We start from the raw sequence: 12,643 nt of genomic DNA on the forward strand, positions 1-12,643 counted from the left end.
CCCCCCAAGTCCAAACTGGGGGCTCCAGTGCTCCCCCCTTTCCAGCAGCAACTCAAGGCGCGAGACACAGCAGCACACCCCGCCCCGCGAGGCCCCTGCGAGCTGGCAGCGCGGCGCGAGCGGTGCCCCTGCCCCAGCCCCGTGTCCTTTCACCCCTGCTCGGCCACTCGAGAGGCAAAAGCAGGCCCCTGCCCCCCCCCACAGGTGCCTCTGCCGCGCCAGTGGGAAGCCGGCAGCGCGCGGGTGGAGCTGGGCAGCGCTGCTGGCACGCGGCGGGGCAGCCCGGTGCCTCCCCTATAGGAAGCCCTCCTTCCGGAACTGCTCCTGCAGGATGTCCCTGTACTCGTCGAAGCCGCCCTCAATGCGTGTCACCGTCGCCTTCTCGCACACCCACAGCTCTTGGCACAGCAGGCGGATGAAGCGCTCGTCGTGGGACACCAGGATCACGCCGCCCTAGGATAGAGAAAGGGCTTGAGCCGGGAGCCCCAGGCGCGGCCCACCTTGACACGGTATTTATGTCACGGCAGAGCGGCGGGGACACGGCCTTTCTGCATCTCCCGGCCTACGACCCGGCAGGGCCGCTGTTAGTAAAAGCGGTGGCAGAGCAGAGTGCTTGGCCCTTCAGCTTGGAGCCGGCAGATCACAGCATGCCCCGCTCGGTGGGCTGCGCCGAAAGCAAGGCCGCTCCGCGTGCTGGAGCTTCCAGTCTGCATCAGCTGAAGGATGGGTGCGGCGCTCAGTCCAGCTTTGTGTGGAACAAGACCAAAAGTGGCCACCCCCGACGCGTTCAGCATGGCCCAGAACGCTCCCCTTCGCCCTCAGGTGCAAGGGGCAGAAGCAGACAGAGATAATCAAGGGAGACAGCAATGAACCATCAGGGTTCCCTCCCCTCTTCCCCCAGAAGCTTTAGGCGATGCCCGCAGCCAAGGCTGGGGCTTGGGACTGGGTTGGGACCAGCACCGGATGTTCCTGCGTAGAGGGTCTTGCCCTTCCGTGCCAGGTCAGACCAACATTATTTGGGGTCGGGAAGGAAGGTTAGCCTCTGGTCAGACTGGTACGGACTGAGGGGGTGCGGGGAGGGGTGGTGTTTGCTTTCTTCTGCAGCAAGGGGTGTGACCTCTTCCTGGGACCTCTCAGGGGTATTTCAACACCCCCTGCAAGAGCAGGGTATTGACTACCATGGCTTCAGGTGGGGGTGCTATGCTTGGTGGTTGTGACAGGGCCGCCCGTGTCATTTCAGTAGCAGGCGAGACAAGGATTTGTACAGGACGGGTTAGATAGGGCTGAGCTGGTCTCAAGCACGGGGTTGGACTAGATCAGCATTTCTCAGTCTGTGGGTCGCAAGAATATATGAAAGGGTCGCGAACAAGCTTTAAGAATGGATTCCCCTTTGAAGGAGAAAGACATGGGAAACCACGGCTTTCCCCTTGCAGGCTGGCAGAGGCCCAGCTTGCAAGGGGCTACTTGGGGCCCCCCATGCCCCGCAGAGACCCCACAGGAGCAAGAGACATTAAACAAATGGGTCCTGGTACAAAAAAGGCTGAGAACCACTGGACTAGATGATGACCTCCTGAAGTCCTTTCCAGCCCGACTTCCTCATGACTGTGAAGATGGGGTTTGCTGGCACTGCACTCCACACCCTTGGGATTACGGCTAGGATGCCACTAACCACCCAAATTCAGGTCACAGCCCACCCACCACCTGCCTCAACTTTGTCTGCACCAGCAGCAGCTTCTCTTCTGAAGGGAGGTCCAAGCTGCCCAGCTAAACCGCATTACTCCATGTGAGACACCCAGGGGCCTGTATTCAAGGCCTCCACATCAGAACCCCTATGCTCAGCACACCTGGCGCTGGCACAGCAGCGCTGGGAGCTGGGTCAGGGTGGACGCGTGCTGGCCAAGCTGCTGCTCTTTGGCCAGCTTGAGCCTGCGTCAGCCACGTCCCCAACCTGTATTTGTCCAAGGAAAAGTTGACAGCCAGCCCCTGACAGGCAATGTGAAGCTAAAGCAGAAGGGCACCCCACTCCGCTGCCCACCACGGTTGGGAAGCCACCCAGGCCTCGCACTGGGGTAAAGGGGGTACGACAGTGCATGCCATGAAAGCAACACCTCCCACCTATCCCAGTCTGCAGCTCAGGGAGCCTTACCCGAAATTTATTCAGCGCTTTCGCCAGGGCCTCAATGGTCTCCATGTCTAGGTGGTTTGTCGGCTCATCCAGGATATAGAAGTTGGGACTGGAAGAGGTGAAAGTTGCAGGGGGGGAGGAAAAAAAAATATCAGTATCTCCATATTCCACTGGGGGATGCCCAGCAGTGCAGCCACCCCGCACAGAGCTGTCCAGAATGATCCACCCCAGCCAGCAGTGCCACAGCATGGCCTAATGCTGGGAGGAGGATCCTGGGGGGTCTTGCTGCTATGACAGTGGGACAGAACCTGGAGGCTTACCAGAGCATGGTCATCTGGGCAAACGCTACGCGGCTCTTCTGACCTCCTGACAAGCTAGCAACGGGGCGGACGGCCAGCTCCCCTGAGACGCCGTAGCTTCCCAGCTGGTGACGATATTCCTCCTCCGTCTTCCCTGGAAGAGCACAGAGGCAGCGTGTCACAACACAGCCTCAGCCTGTTGGCATTAGCACCCAGGACACTGGCACAGAGCTGCTGGCCCACTCTAAGTTGCCGAGCACAAAGAGCTCAGTGCAGCAAGCTGGACCAAGGTCTTGTGCCAGGATCCTCGCGTACCACGGCTCTCGAGTGAGGCAGGGCTTCAAGGAACCACATGAACGGAGGCTCCACTAGGAACCTGAGTGACACAATGAGGACAGGGGCTCCAGGGGACTTGACTGTGATTGAATTCAAGTGACACTGTCCCTAAATGCAGTGCCAGGGATTTATATAATGTGAGATTACAGAGCAGGAGGAAGCTGGTGACTTTGGCAGCTGGGAATGACGAGAAGGAAAAGATGGGGGTCGCCAAGGTTTTGCTGGTCTAGCAGCCAGCTACACTGCCTGCAGAGCTGGTGCTTAAGTCAGAACCCCAATGAGAACTTACTGCCTCACCAGGCAGGCTGGGGCTGTCATTTCAGGCTGGCTGCAGACTCTCAGTCCTGTGGTGCTCACAAGGGGATGCCACGAATCAAGGGCCCTGCAAGCCTCCACTTGCGGCATCTCCAAGACACAGCTTGGAGCTCTTGGTCCCTAGAATCAACCGCTTCTCAGGGAGCATGTTAGTAGGGAGATTTGGCAAGGATGTTTCCACAGCACTGCAGGAGGTTCTCCAGGCAGCAGCCCCTGAAGTGCCCTCCCTAAAGACAGAGTTCATCACTGCTGCTCCTGGATTAGCCAAAGGAACTGCTGAGGGCCAGGCAAGAGACTTACCAATGCAACACCTGGTCCTACCTGGCCCAGGCAGCAAGAGACCAAAGGCAGGTCTTGCTTGGCACAGCTGAGCTCCTGACTGGCCTAGAATTAACAGCTCTGGAAACTGCCAGCGCTCACCTGGGAACTTCTTTGCCAGTAGCTCTACAGCACTGATGTTCAAGTCCAGCTGGTCTACATGGTGCTGACTGAAGTAGCCAATCTTCAGGTTCCTTCCAAGCCAGAGAAAAGCAACCATTAGAGATCACAATGCCGAAAGCTCCTGCAGCCTCTGCCAAGGCCAGAGGGAGGGTGCAGCAGAAAAGAGAGAGACAGAGTGTGTGCAGGGGGGATACCGGTGGTGGTGGTGGGGGCAACAACTTCCCCAGGGCTCAGACTGCTCTGGACACAGCTCGGACCTTGGGGCCACTGGTAACGGGGAGCAGGTTAGAGGTGGGTTTCCCAGACCACCCTGGTTCTATGAGTTGACCCCAGGGCACAAGAGAGGAGACTCTGTAGGAACCCATTCAACAGTGGAAACCCATACCCCCCTCCAACAAATCAGCAATATCCTTCAGCCCATCTACATCCACCTACAGCCCCTCCCCTACAAGACATACCTGTGCGCATGTCTGATCCCTCTGACTGGAGCCAGGTCTCCCATCAGGATCTTTAGCATGGTTGACTTCCCAGCTCCATTCTCCCCAACCTTGAGAGAGAAGCCACAGTTGAGAACTCCCCTAGGGACAGATCTGGGGTCCCAGAGCCTAGAGGATTCATCTTCTCCCCAAGACTGGGTTGCATTTTGGGGGATGGAAGATCCAGTCACTTGTCCCCCATTACTAGGGCAGCAGTGGAGGTGGCCAGGAGTCAACAGAAGGGGGACTCCCCTCGGCTCCAATATCCTCGCATGGCATTCATAAGCTAGAGCCTAACTCTAGCGCCTGGCAGGACCCTTGTGGAGCATCTTCCCACTGCCCCATTCCAGCCAGGTGCCCGGTACGTACCACACAGATCCGGGATTCCAGGTCAGCCGAGACAGAGAGGCCACGGAAGATGTAGTTATTTGAGTCGTAGTAGAAATCCACTTCGTCCAACTGCAGGATTGGGGGAGAGAACTTCTCAAAGCCATCGGGGAACCTGTGGATGGGTGGAGAGGGTCGCCCAGAAGACGAGAGCTCAGCCGTGTCCCAAACAAAGGGATCCACACATTGCAAGGAGCAGCAGAGGAAGAAGGGAGACTGCAGCTGCTAACCTCCTCCCCATAGGACACCCAGTGGGGTAACTGCAGGGCTGCCCTCACTGCAGGACCTGACCCACCTCCCAGCCACCCACACCCGAGCCCTCAGAGTCAGACTAGTGTGAACATGCCAAGGAAATAGCACCATTAGGTGCTCTGGCTGCCTGCCCCAGCCCAACACTGCAGAGAGGGACCAACCCCAGAGCCTGGCAGCAGCTACTGCAGCCTTAGCAGCGACTTTGAGCCATGTTTAAGGAGCACGTTCCAAGTGGCAGGACCAGTGGAGGGAAGGGACAGTGGGTCTCAGGCTGCCCACTCTCCATAGGCACCACAGGAGCCTGGCCTGTCTGCCCCTAGCAAGGTGGCTCAGGGACACTTACTTCATGATCACCTCCGACTCCTTGTCCACTGCTTTCAGCTCTGGCCTGGGAGAAGGAAGAGTAATCATTGCTCAGTGTCCTGAACCAGGACATGGCATGCCACACCCCACCACTCACAGCAACCTGTCTGGAGGTGTCACGGGGACAGAGGCCCCTTGGAGACTCCCCAGGCCAGCTAGAGTACAGCCAGGCCCACACAGCTGTCCCAGATGAAAGCACAGCGATGCCAGGGATCAAGCTGCGTGGTTGATGAAAATGGAGCCATGGAATGGTGGTCATGTGGGCCAGGTGTCCTCTCCCAAACAGGAGCTCAGAGACCACGGACCTGTAGACCCCAGCACCCTCCAGAGACCACCGACCTGTAGACCCCAGCACCCTCCAGATGGACCAACTGGGAACTCCTCAAACCCCTTCTGCCCTAGCCCCGCTCCAAGACTGGGGTGGAGCCATCTTCTTCACCCACTCTCCCCTCAGCCAAACCCATGGCATGGCTCGACTTCCCAGGCCTTTCCCTGCCTCCCTCTCAGCCATGAGCAGTGCAGCCCAACACGACAGTGCTGCTTCCCCTCCTCCCCCACAAGCCATAGGGAGGGGCAGGGCCAGGCACTCACAGCTTCTCCAGCAGCTTGAGTTTGCTCTGCACTTGAGACGCCCGGTTTGCGTTGTAGCGAAATCGATCGATGAAGACCTAGGAGAGAAGATCAGAGTCCCTCAGGCCCTGTCTGGGGGTATTACTTCCCGTCCCCGCCACCCCGATGCTCCACTATTCTGCCCATCCTACAGTGGGAGCACTACTGAGGGCTAGAGTGTCCCTTGGATGTGGAGGGTGCAGGGGCAAGACTGAAGAACAGGTTCAATCCCACGGCCATCAGTAGGGAAGCAGGCCAATGATACCAGCTGTCTTCCAAGCTAAGGAGCCCCCTCCACTGCTACCCAGCCCCCAAAGCAGTGCTGCACATGAATGAGTCCCTCAGCACCTCCAGAGGGGATCCCAGGGTGACACAGAGCCATGTTTCTCCCAGAACGTGTGTACACCTCCCCCCACTCCCTGCTAGCACCAGGGTGCCTGCCCTGTACCTGGATGTGCTCGCGGTACTGCTGCTGCGCCTCGTACTCGCGCTGCTGGTTCTTCAGTCTCTCCTCCTTGATCTTCATGAAGTTCTCAAAGTCACCCCGGTAGGCGTTCAGCCGCTGTGAGTGCAGGTGGATGATGTCGGTGGCCACGGCATTGAGGAAGTTCCTGTCGTGGGACACCACGAGGATGGTGGACTGCCATGTCTGAACAAGAGAGCAAAAGGGAAGACCTGTGTCAGGACACACATTAAGCCTGTATCAGGACGTGTCAGCCTTGCCTACGTGACGGAAGACTCTAGCTAGCATTGTGGAGCACGTATCCCCACTCCTGACATCAAGCCATGGGCCACCAAGAGAAGTCTCTTTTCCAAATCTGTATCACAATACCAGGGGAGCTTCCCCCAACTGTTCTGGACAGTCCCTCAAGGTCTACTGCCCTCAGCCACCCTTACCTACCTGCAGGTAGTTCTCCAGCCACAGAATGGCTCTCACATCCAGCATGTTAGTTGGCTCTGAAGGGAATGAAGAGAGACATCAGGACAGAAATGGGCCAGACCACGGTGACTCGTCATGTTCTTACTGAGAACTGCTCTAGGTAGGAGCACTGGGAAGAGGAGCCAGCTCCACCAGCATTTCTATTAATTCAGGGTCCAGAGGTGATGGTTGGATCACAGCCCAAGTGCTTAGGGCTGCACAGAGAGTCCCTGCCCTGAAGGGCTCGTAGCCCAGTTCTGGACAAGATGCAATGATGGGTAAAACTGGCAGTGGGAAGCTGGCACCTGCAGATACCAGAGCAGGCATCACACCTTCTTCTGCAAGGCCTGGAATAGCCACCAGAGCCTTTCGACCAGCCTAGAGGCACCTCTTGGAGAACTCAAAGGAGGGAGGGGCCTCCCAGGTGCAGGGGGAACACAGGAGCCAGCCCCACAGTACAGCGGGCACTTCCCCCCTGCATCATTATACCCACCCCCACAAGGCCCCAACGCAGTGGTGGCATGCAAAAAGTATGTACCTGGGCCCAAGAAAGCAGGGTACAAGTCAGGGCAAAATCCCTCCTGCTCACAGGGAAAAGTTCATTAACTGCCCCCAGCTGCTTCTCCACTGCTGGGAGCCATTAGAAGAAGGACCGTTTGCAGGGAATAAATGCTGTGCTGGGGCCACGTCAGGGCTTTGTAGGCCCTGAGGCTCAGCGATCAGCCATACCCGAAGCTGACCATCCTGCATGTGGAAGGCACCAGTGGGGGGCAGGACAACAACCCAGTGAGGCTCCTCACCCAACCTCTAAGCTCTTGGGACAGCAGTGCATGCAGATCTCCCTCTCCTACTCTGTCACCACTGTCCTGATGTGCCTGTGCCTGGCCAGAGACACCCTGGCTGTTTAGTCTACACAGGCAGCCAAAACTCCCACTGGGTCTCCAATCCCTAAACCAAGGATAGTCAAGGCAACCCTGGGGTCCATTCAGGGATGAGAAAGGACTTAGGGCATGAACTTACCATCAAGCAGAAGAAGATCCGGCCTGAGAGAAACATAGGGAAAGAGCAGTGTTAGTACTCAGGGTGGGTCTCCAGGCCTGAGCAGTGGTGCTGCAATTCTCACTTCCACTCTCACCCCCGGCTGCAGAGCCTGCCCCACAGCCTGTGCACTCTGTGGGTGCCCTGTTGGCAGCAGCTGGGAGCTCCTCCCACAGCCAGCTCTCCTGCCCCTTAGCCTAGAGTGCCTCTTGCCGGTGCAACCAGCCTGAGCTCACCCCAAGGCAGCCCATTAGGCCACTTCTGCAGTCACCCACCTCTTCACACTTCCTTGGACAGAGAACCAAGTGCAATAACATCAACCCGGACAGCACTGTTTGGAGACCTACCTGGCAAACAGGGCTCTGGCCAAAGCCAACCTCATTCTCCAGCCTCCTGAAAACTCTCTGGGTAGAGACAAAACCAAATCCAAGAGGTGTTAGCCCTGCACTGCTGTGTTGGCCCACAATCACTCCTCACCCACTGAGCCCCCTGTTCTTAGACCCTCCACAGCTGAGAGATGCCAATGGTGCTCCCTGGGGGCAGGTACCCTTGTAGCTCTGCTGTCCCCCAGAGGCAGCTTAACACTACGGTTGACCCTGGCCGCAAGAGAGGACAGGGGGCAGTCCAAGTTTGCCAGGCTTGTGAGCAGCCACAGCTCCAGAGCAACAGCACATGCTATTGGGCTGGCTCCAAGCAGGGCCCCATAGCCCGATGCCCCAGGACAGCAGCCTACATCAGGAGCAGAGGAACCAAGAGGCACCTCTTCCTCAGCTGAAGTTACAAGCAGTCCCTGCCCATGCCAGTGCCCTGGCTATGCCTGGTGCTTGTCGGTAGGCAGTAGACAGCTTAGGGTTCTCTGTGCATGGGGCCTACACTGCACAGGAATTTAGAGAGGCACCTCCAACACGAGACGTGGGTCAGGACACTTACTTGGTCGTCTGCTGCTGCATCTTTGCACTGAAGCCCAGCCCAGCAAGAATGACAGATGCCCTACGTAGGAGAAAGAGACACACCTGAAATCCCCCCAGGACTAGCACCAAGATCCCAAGGACCACAGTGGAAACTGCTGTGCACCCTACAGCATTTTCTAAACATCCCCTGCCCAAGGGCAGCACCAGCTCCCCAGCAAGGCACCCATTCATCCATAGCCCTGACAGCTACACATGTGAGCACTGAAAGCAGGCACCGGCCCACAGAGAGGTACAGCCCTGGCTTTCAGGCCAGTCTTCATCATCTACTGGCCTGGAAACATTCCCTCAGCTACTTACAAGACAGCCAGAGGATGGGAAGCTCCCAGGCTCAGTGGAGCAGCATGAGCTCAAGTCAGCAGAGTGTCAGGAATTCTGGCTGCCCAAGTTCTCAGGAGCTCCCAGCTACTCCAGACTCTATCTGCCCCAGCAGGCAGTAATCCAGGGAGGGAAGCAGCCCCGATGTGGATTGCACAGGGACAGAGGGACACCCCCTCTCTACACCCTAACACTTCCTCCAGCCCAATCACTCATCACTTCCTAAGCTCTCTGTGGCAAACTGGCAGCCCCTGTGCCCGGAGCAGAGGGGAGATGGGCCTTACCTTGCTGGCGCCTTGTCTGCTTCGATCTCCTCCAGCTTGGCATAGATTTCTGAAAGTCTGGCACCTTCTGTTCCCTCTGCCCTGGAACAAGACACAAGTGTGGCATGAGGGCTCCCTGCAGAGACAGGGTGTAGTCGGCCTCCTCAGGCCAGGAGTGAGGACACCTGGGTGCCCCTCTCAGTGGAACTGGGGGGCAAAGTCCATCTGGACCAGAGTTTTAGTGGGGGACGCTCCCAGAGACTGGCAATGGCAAGGCAGTGGGACAGACAATAGGACCAAGTTCCTTGTGGACACAAAACCCAGCTTCCATGTGACCAGCCTCCTGTGGCAGGACAAGCACCAGCTTCCATGAGACAGGCAGGTTAACAACTTCTCACCTGCCAGCATTGACCCTGGCCGTCAGCTCCTTCTCCTCGCACAGCAGGCCCTCCCGCATTATGTCGCACTCCAGCACACTCTGCAGCGCCGGCGTGTCATCCCCTGCCACCTCCTGCTCCACGTGCAGGATGCGGATGTGCGAGGGGATGCGCAGGCTCCGGCTGGCAATCATCTTCAGCAGGGTAGTCTTGCCAAGCCCATTCCTGCCCACCAGTCCATAGCGCCGGCCAAATGCCAGGTTCAGGTCTGAGCCTGCTAGCAGCACCCTATGCAAAGGGAACAGCCAGGCATCTGCTCAGCAGCAGCCTCCAGACTTCAGGGGCAGACGGGAGTTAGCTCACTGCTCAGGACAGTGCTACGAAGGCAACACACCCCTGGCCTGCCCCTCAAGCCTGTCCCATTGCCTCCCTCAAACCAGGGTATTTCCAGGCTCCCACTAGGGCATCTCTACCCATCCTCGTCCCACGTCCCCCAGCCTCCCAAGGACTCACCGCTCACCGAAGGACACATCGAAGTTCTCAATGCGCACATCATATGACTTGTTCTTGCCCGACGACTCCATGCGTGTTTCCTTCTTGCTGGCAGCTTGGCTGGCAGATGCCTCCTCCAGGACCCTGGCACCAGAGGAGGGAGGACAAGTTTCAATGTAGGGAAAGCCTTTGGGCAAGTCAACCTCCCATCCCCCACAGCACACGGACCCGAGTGGCTAAAAGCCTGGCCTGCCCTGGGGTACACTCTGCACACTCACAGTGGGTTACTGGACTTCAGGGTATCCTTCTCCATCCTCTTGTCCTGCTTAGCCTTCAGCCTGGCTTCGGCTTTCTGCAGCTTCTTGACATTCACCATCTGGGGCACAAAGAAGGGATTCAGAAAAGACCAAGAATCCTGCAGGCATCCTCAGGCACAGGTCCAGGAGGGAGCAGCCCAGGTACTGAACACAAATCCTAGAGGCCTGGGAACTCCCAGAAAGGAGCGATACTTGGTGGGGCACAAGGACACAAGGGGCGAGACAGAATTAAAGGTCACTGCAGGGAAATGTCTCTAGGTGGGGATTCGCTCAGGAATGGAGTGGTCCATGGGCAAGGCTAGCCAGCGGGTGCCATGCAGATGATCTGGCAACCGTTTGTTCTGTCCCACATATAAAACACCACAATCTCTCAGGAACTCCAAGTGTCCCAGTCACTTCTCCCCCACGCTCCGCAGCCCACACATCCCACCTCTCCCTCCATCAGCTGCTCCACTTCCCCGGTGACCAGAATTTCATGCAACCTGACCCAAACTCCCACTATGTGGTCAACAAACCACGATGGGGCTCAGAAACACCACACAGACTCAAATAACCAGAAAGGACGAGGCTGACCTGCCTGACCAGCTATAAGATTCCCCCAAACCAATTTCTTCCTCAAGCAAAATCATAGTTAAACTGCCGCCAATTTTCCAAACAACATAAACCTAGTATCTGGTCAGACCAACTGCACCCAGCCTGCCAGGCAATATAGATCCTTCTTCAGACAGCCTGTCCCCTCCACCCAAGGCTTCTACAAGGAAAATCTTATGGTTTTAACCTTCTTACCACTGACCTGGGGTAAGTAGTGAAAGACTAAGAACTGCTCACTGCAAAAAAACCTGCTTCATTTCAAGTCCCCATTTGCATGTGCACGAGACATATTTGTTGGGCAGCTTGTAATCAGTCTGTGCCATGCTGACGAGTCTGTAACAGCCTGGCTGCTTAATCACAAAGCCCTACAGGAAGAAGCCAAATGCCCTGCAGAAGTCCAAGCATGCCACGTTGCCACTATTACTTACAACCAGGCTGGCAACCCCCTCATCAACTGACATCATGTTAAATTCAACAGAATCTATAAGTTCATATTGTTGGACATCACTCCCTGCCTCCCATTTAATTCCTTAACCATCAAATCCTGTATCATCTACCCCTTTGTTTTGCTTGGGATGTCAGGCTGACAGGCCAATCATTGCCTGGGTGATTTCTATTTACCAGATTCAGTCCAAGCAGTCCCTGAAGTCAACTGAAAACTTGACACAGAGGAAGCAGCGTAAACATGTAGTTATGGACCTAACAGAAGACCCCCAACCTGACTAGAGATCTCTAGTGGGACGGACTGGGGGAAAGCAGGGGCTCTCACAAGGTGTGGATCAGAGGGGGCAGTTTGCCTCTCTGAGTGTTTATTGCAGCCTGGGGAGCAGTAATGGGAGGAAGGTGCAGGATCATGTGTGACACCTTCTATCATTTTTTCCAGTTAAAAATAAACCAGAGTAAGACCTCCTTACCGAGGTCTGGTCTCTCTTCAGCAGCAACTGTGGTAACAGGTCCACGCCCGCGTCTGCAATCAAGCAGGAAGTCCGTCAGTGTGAGTTCTGGACACTCGCGCTCGGCCCAGCTCCCCGGCTCCGTGCCGCCCAGACAGCAGTGAATACACAGGACTCGCTGGCAGGCCAAGCAATAGCCTGGCATGGCAGGTGCAAACACCGAGAAAGACAGAGGCCAAATGGCTCGTCCGAGGTGACATCAGAACCTAAATCCTTACCCTGGTTCTTGCCATCAGGTCTGGCAGCCTCACAGGCCTTTAGTAGCCAACACCCGCCTCTCGGTGCTCCCCGTCAGCGGCACCACCCCTCCCACCACCCCCAGTACGACTCCTGCAGGAAGGGGCAGGTCGCGTGGGAGACAAGCCAGCGAGCAGCCCAGCACCACAGCGAAGCCTCCTCACCACAGCCGTCCGTGATCTGGGAGAGCTGAATGGGGGCGTCCAGCAGCACCTGGTTGCAGCCCCGGGGTTTCTCGTCGTCCCTGCAATGCACACGGCAGTCAACGGGGAAGCTGCCTGGGCACCGGCCCTGCTTCCCCAGCCCCGGCCACGATGCCGCCACAGCCTGGGTGCGAAGGCAGCGCCCGCCCGGGCTCTGCCACCCCCCGCGCTGCAGGTACGCACATGTGCAGGGCGTCGTACATCCTGCGGCAGACATCCCGGATGTCCTCATCGTCTTTGGAGTCACGGGACACGTCCTGCAGGAGCTCCCCGACCGCGTCGAACAGCTCGTCCTCCGACTCGAAATCCGCCCCGCCGCTGTGCAGCACCCCTGTGGGGGGAGGGGTGCGGGGCTCAGCACTGG

The 12,643-nt window shown here is 57.3% G+C and overlaps 1 protein-coding gene across 1 annotated transcript in view; it reads right to left on the reverse strand.

Moving 5' to 3' along the window:
* Nucleotides 1-270: 270 nt before the first annotated feature.
* ABCF3 (ATP binding cassette subfamily F member 3) overlaps nucleotides 271-12,643 on the reverse strand; it is a 12,862-nt gene continuing 489 nt past the window's right edge. The window contains exons 2-21 of the mRNA XM_019503398.1: nucleotides 12,463-12,610; nucleotides 12,241-12,320; nucleotides 11,801-11,853; nucleotides 10,257-10,354; nucleotides 10,000-10,122; nucleotides 9,508-9,774; nucleotides 9,131-9,211; nucleotides 8,491-8,550; nucleotides 7,908-7,964; nucleotides 7,543-7,565; nucleotides 6,505-6,560; nucleotides 6,052-6,252; nucleotides 5,586-5,662; nucleotides 4,975-5,019; nucleotides 4,362-4,494; nucleotides 3,975-4,063; nucleotides 3,496-3,587; nucleotides 2,446-2,578; nucleotides 2,147-2,234; nucleotides 271-453 (exon numbers count right to left, since the gene is read on the reverse strand). Of these exons, the coding sequence (XP_019358943.1) occupies nucleotides 295-453; nucleotides 2,147-2,234; nucleotides 2,446-2,578; nucleotides 3,496-3,587; nucleotides 3,975-4,063; nucleotides 4,362-4,494; nucleotides 4,975-5,019; nucleotides 5,586-5,662; nucleotides 6,052-6,252; nucleotides 6,505-6,560; nucleotides 7,543-7,565; nucleotides 7,908-7,964; nucleotides 8,491-8,550; nucleotides 9,131-9,211; nucleotides 9,508-9,774; nucleotides 10,000-10,122; nucleotides 10,257-10,354; nucleotides 11,801-11,853; nucleotides 12,241-12,320; nucleotides 12,463-12,610 (2,063 nt within the window). The 3' untranslated portion in view covers nucleotides 271-294. The remainder of the gene's footprint in view (nucleotides 454-2,146; nucleotides 2,235-2,445; nucleotides 2,579-3,495; nucleotides 3,588-3,974; nucleotides 4,064-4,361; nucleotides 4,495-4,974; nucleotides 5,020-5,585; nucleotides 5,663-6,051; nucleotides 6,253-6,504; nucleotides 6,561-7,542; nucleotides 7,566-7,907; nucleotides 7,965-8,490; nucleotides 8,551-9,130; nucleotides 9,212-9,507; nucleotides 9,775-9,999; nucleotides 10,123-10,256; nucleotides 10,355-11,800; nucleotides 11,854-12,240; nucleotides 12,321-12,462; nucleotides 12,611-12,643) is intronic.

The sequence above is a fragment of the Gavialis gangeticus genome, unplaced genomic scaffold, assembly GCF_001723915.1.
Source record: "Gavialis gangeticus isolate Ggan-Ray unplaced genomic scaffold, GavGan_comp1, whole genome shotgun sequence".
NCBI lineage: Eukaryota > Metazoa > Chordata > Crocodylia > Gavialidae > Gavialis > Gavialis gangeticus.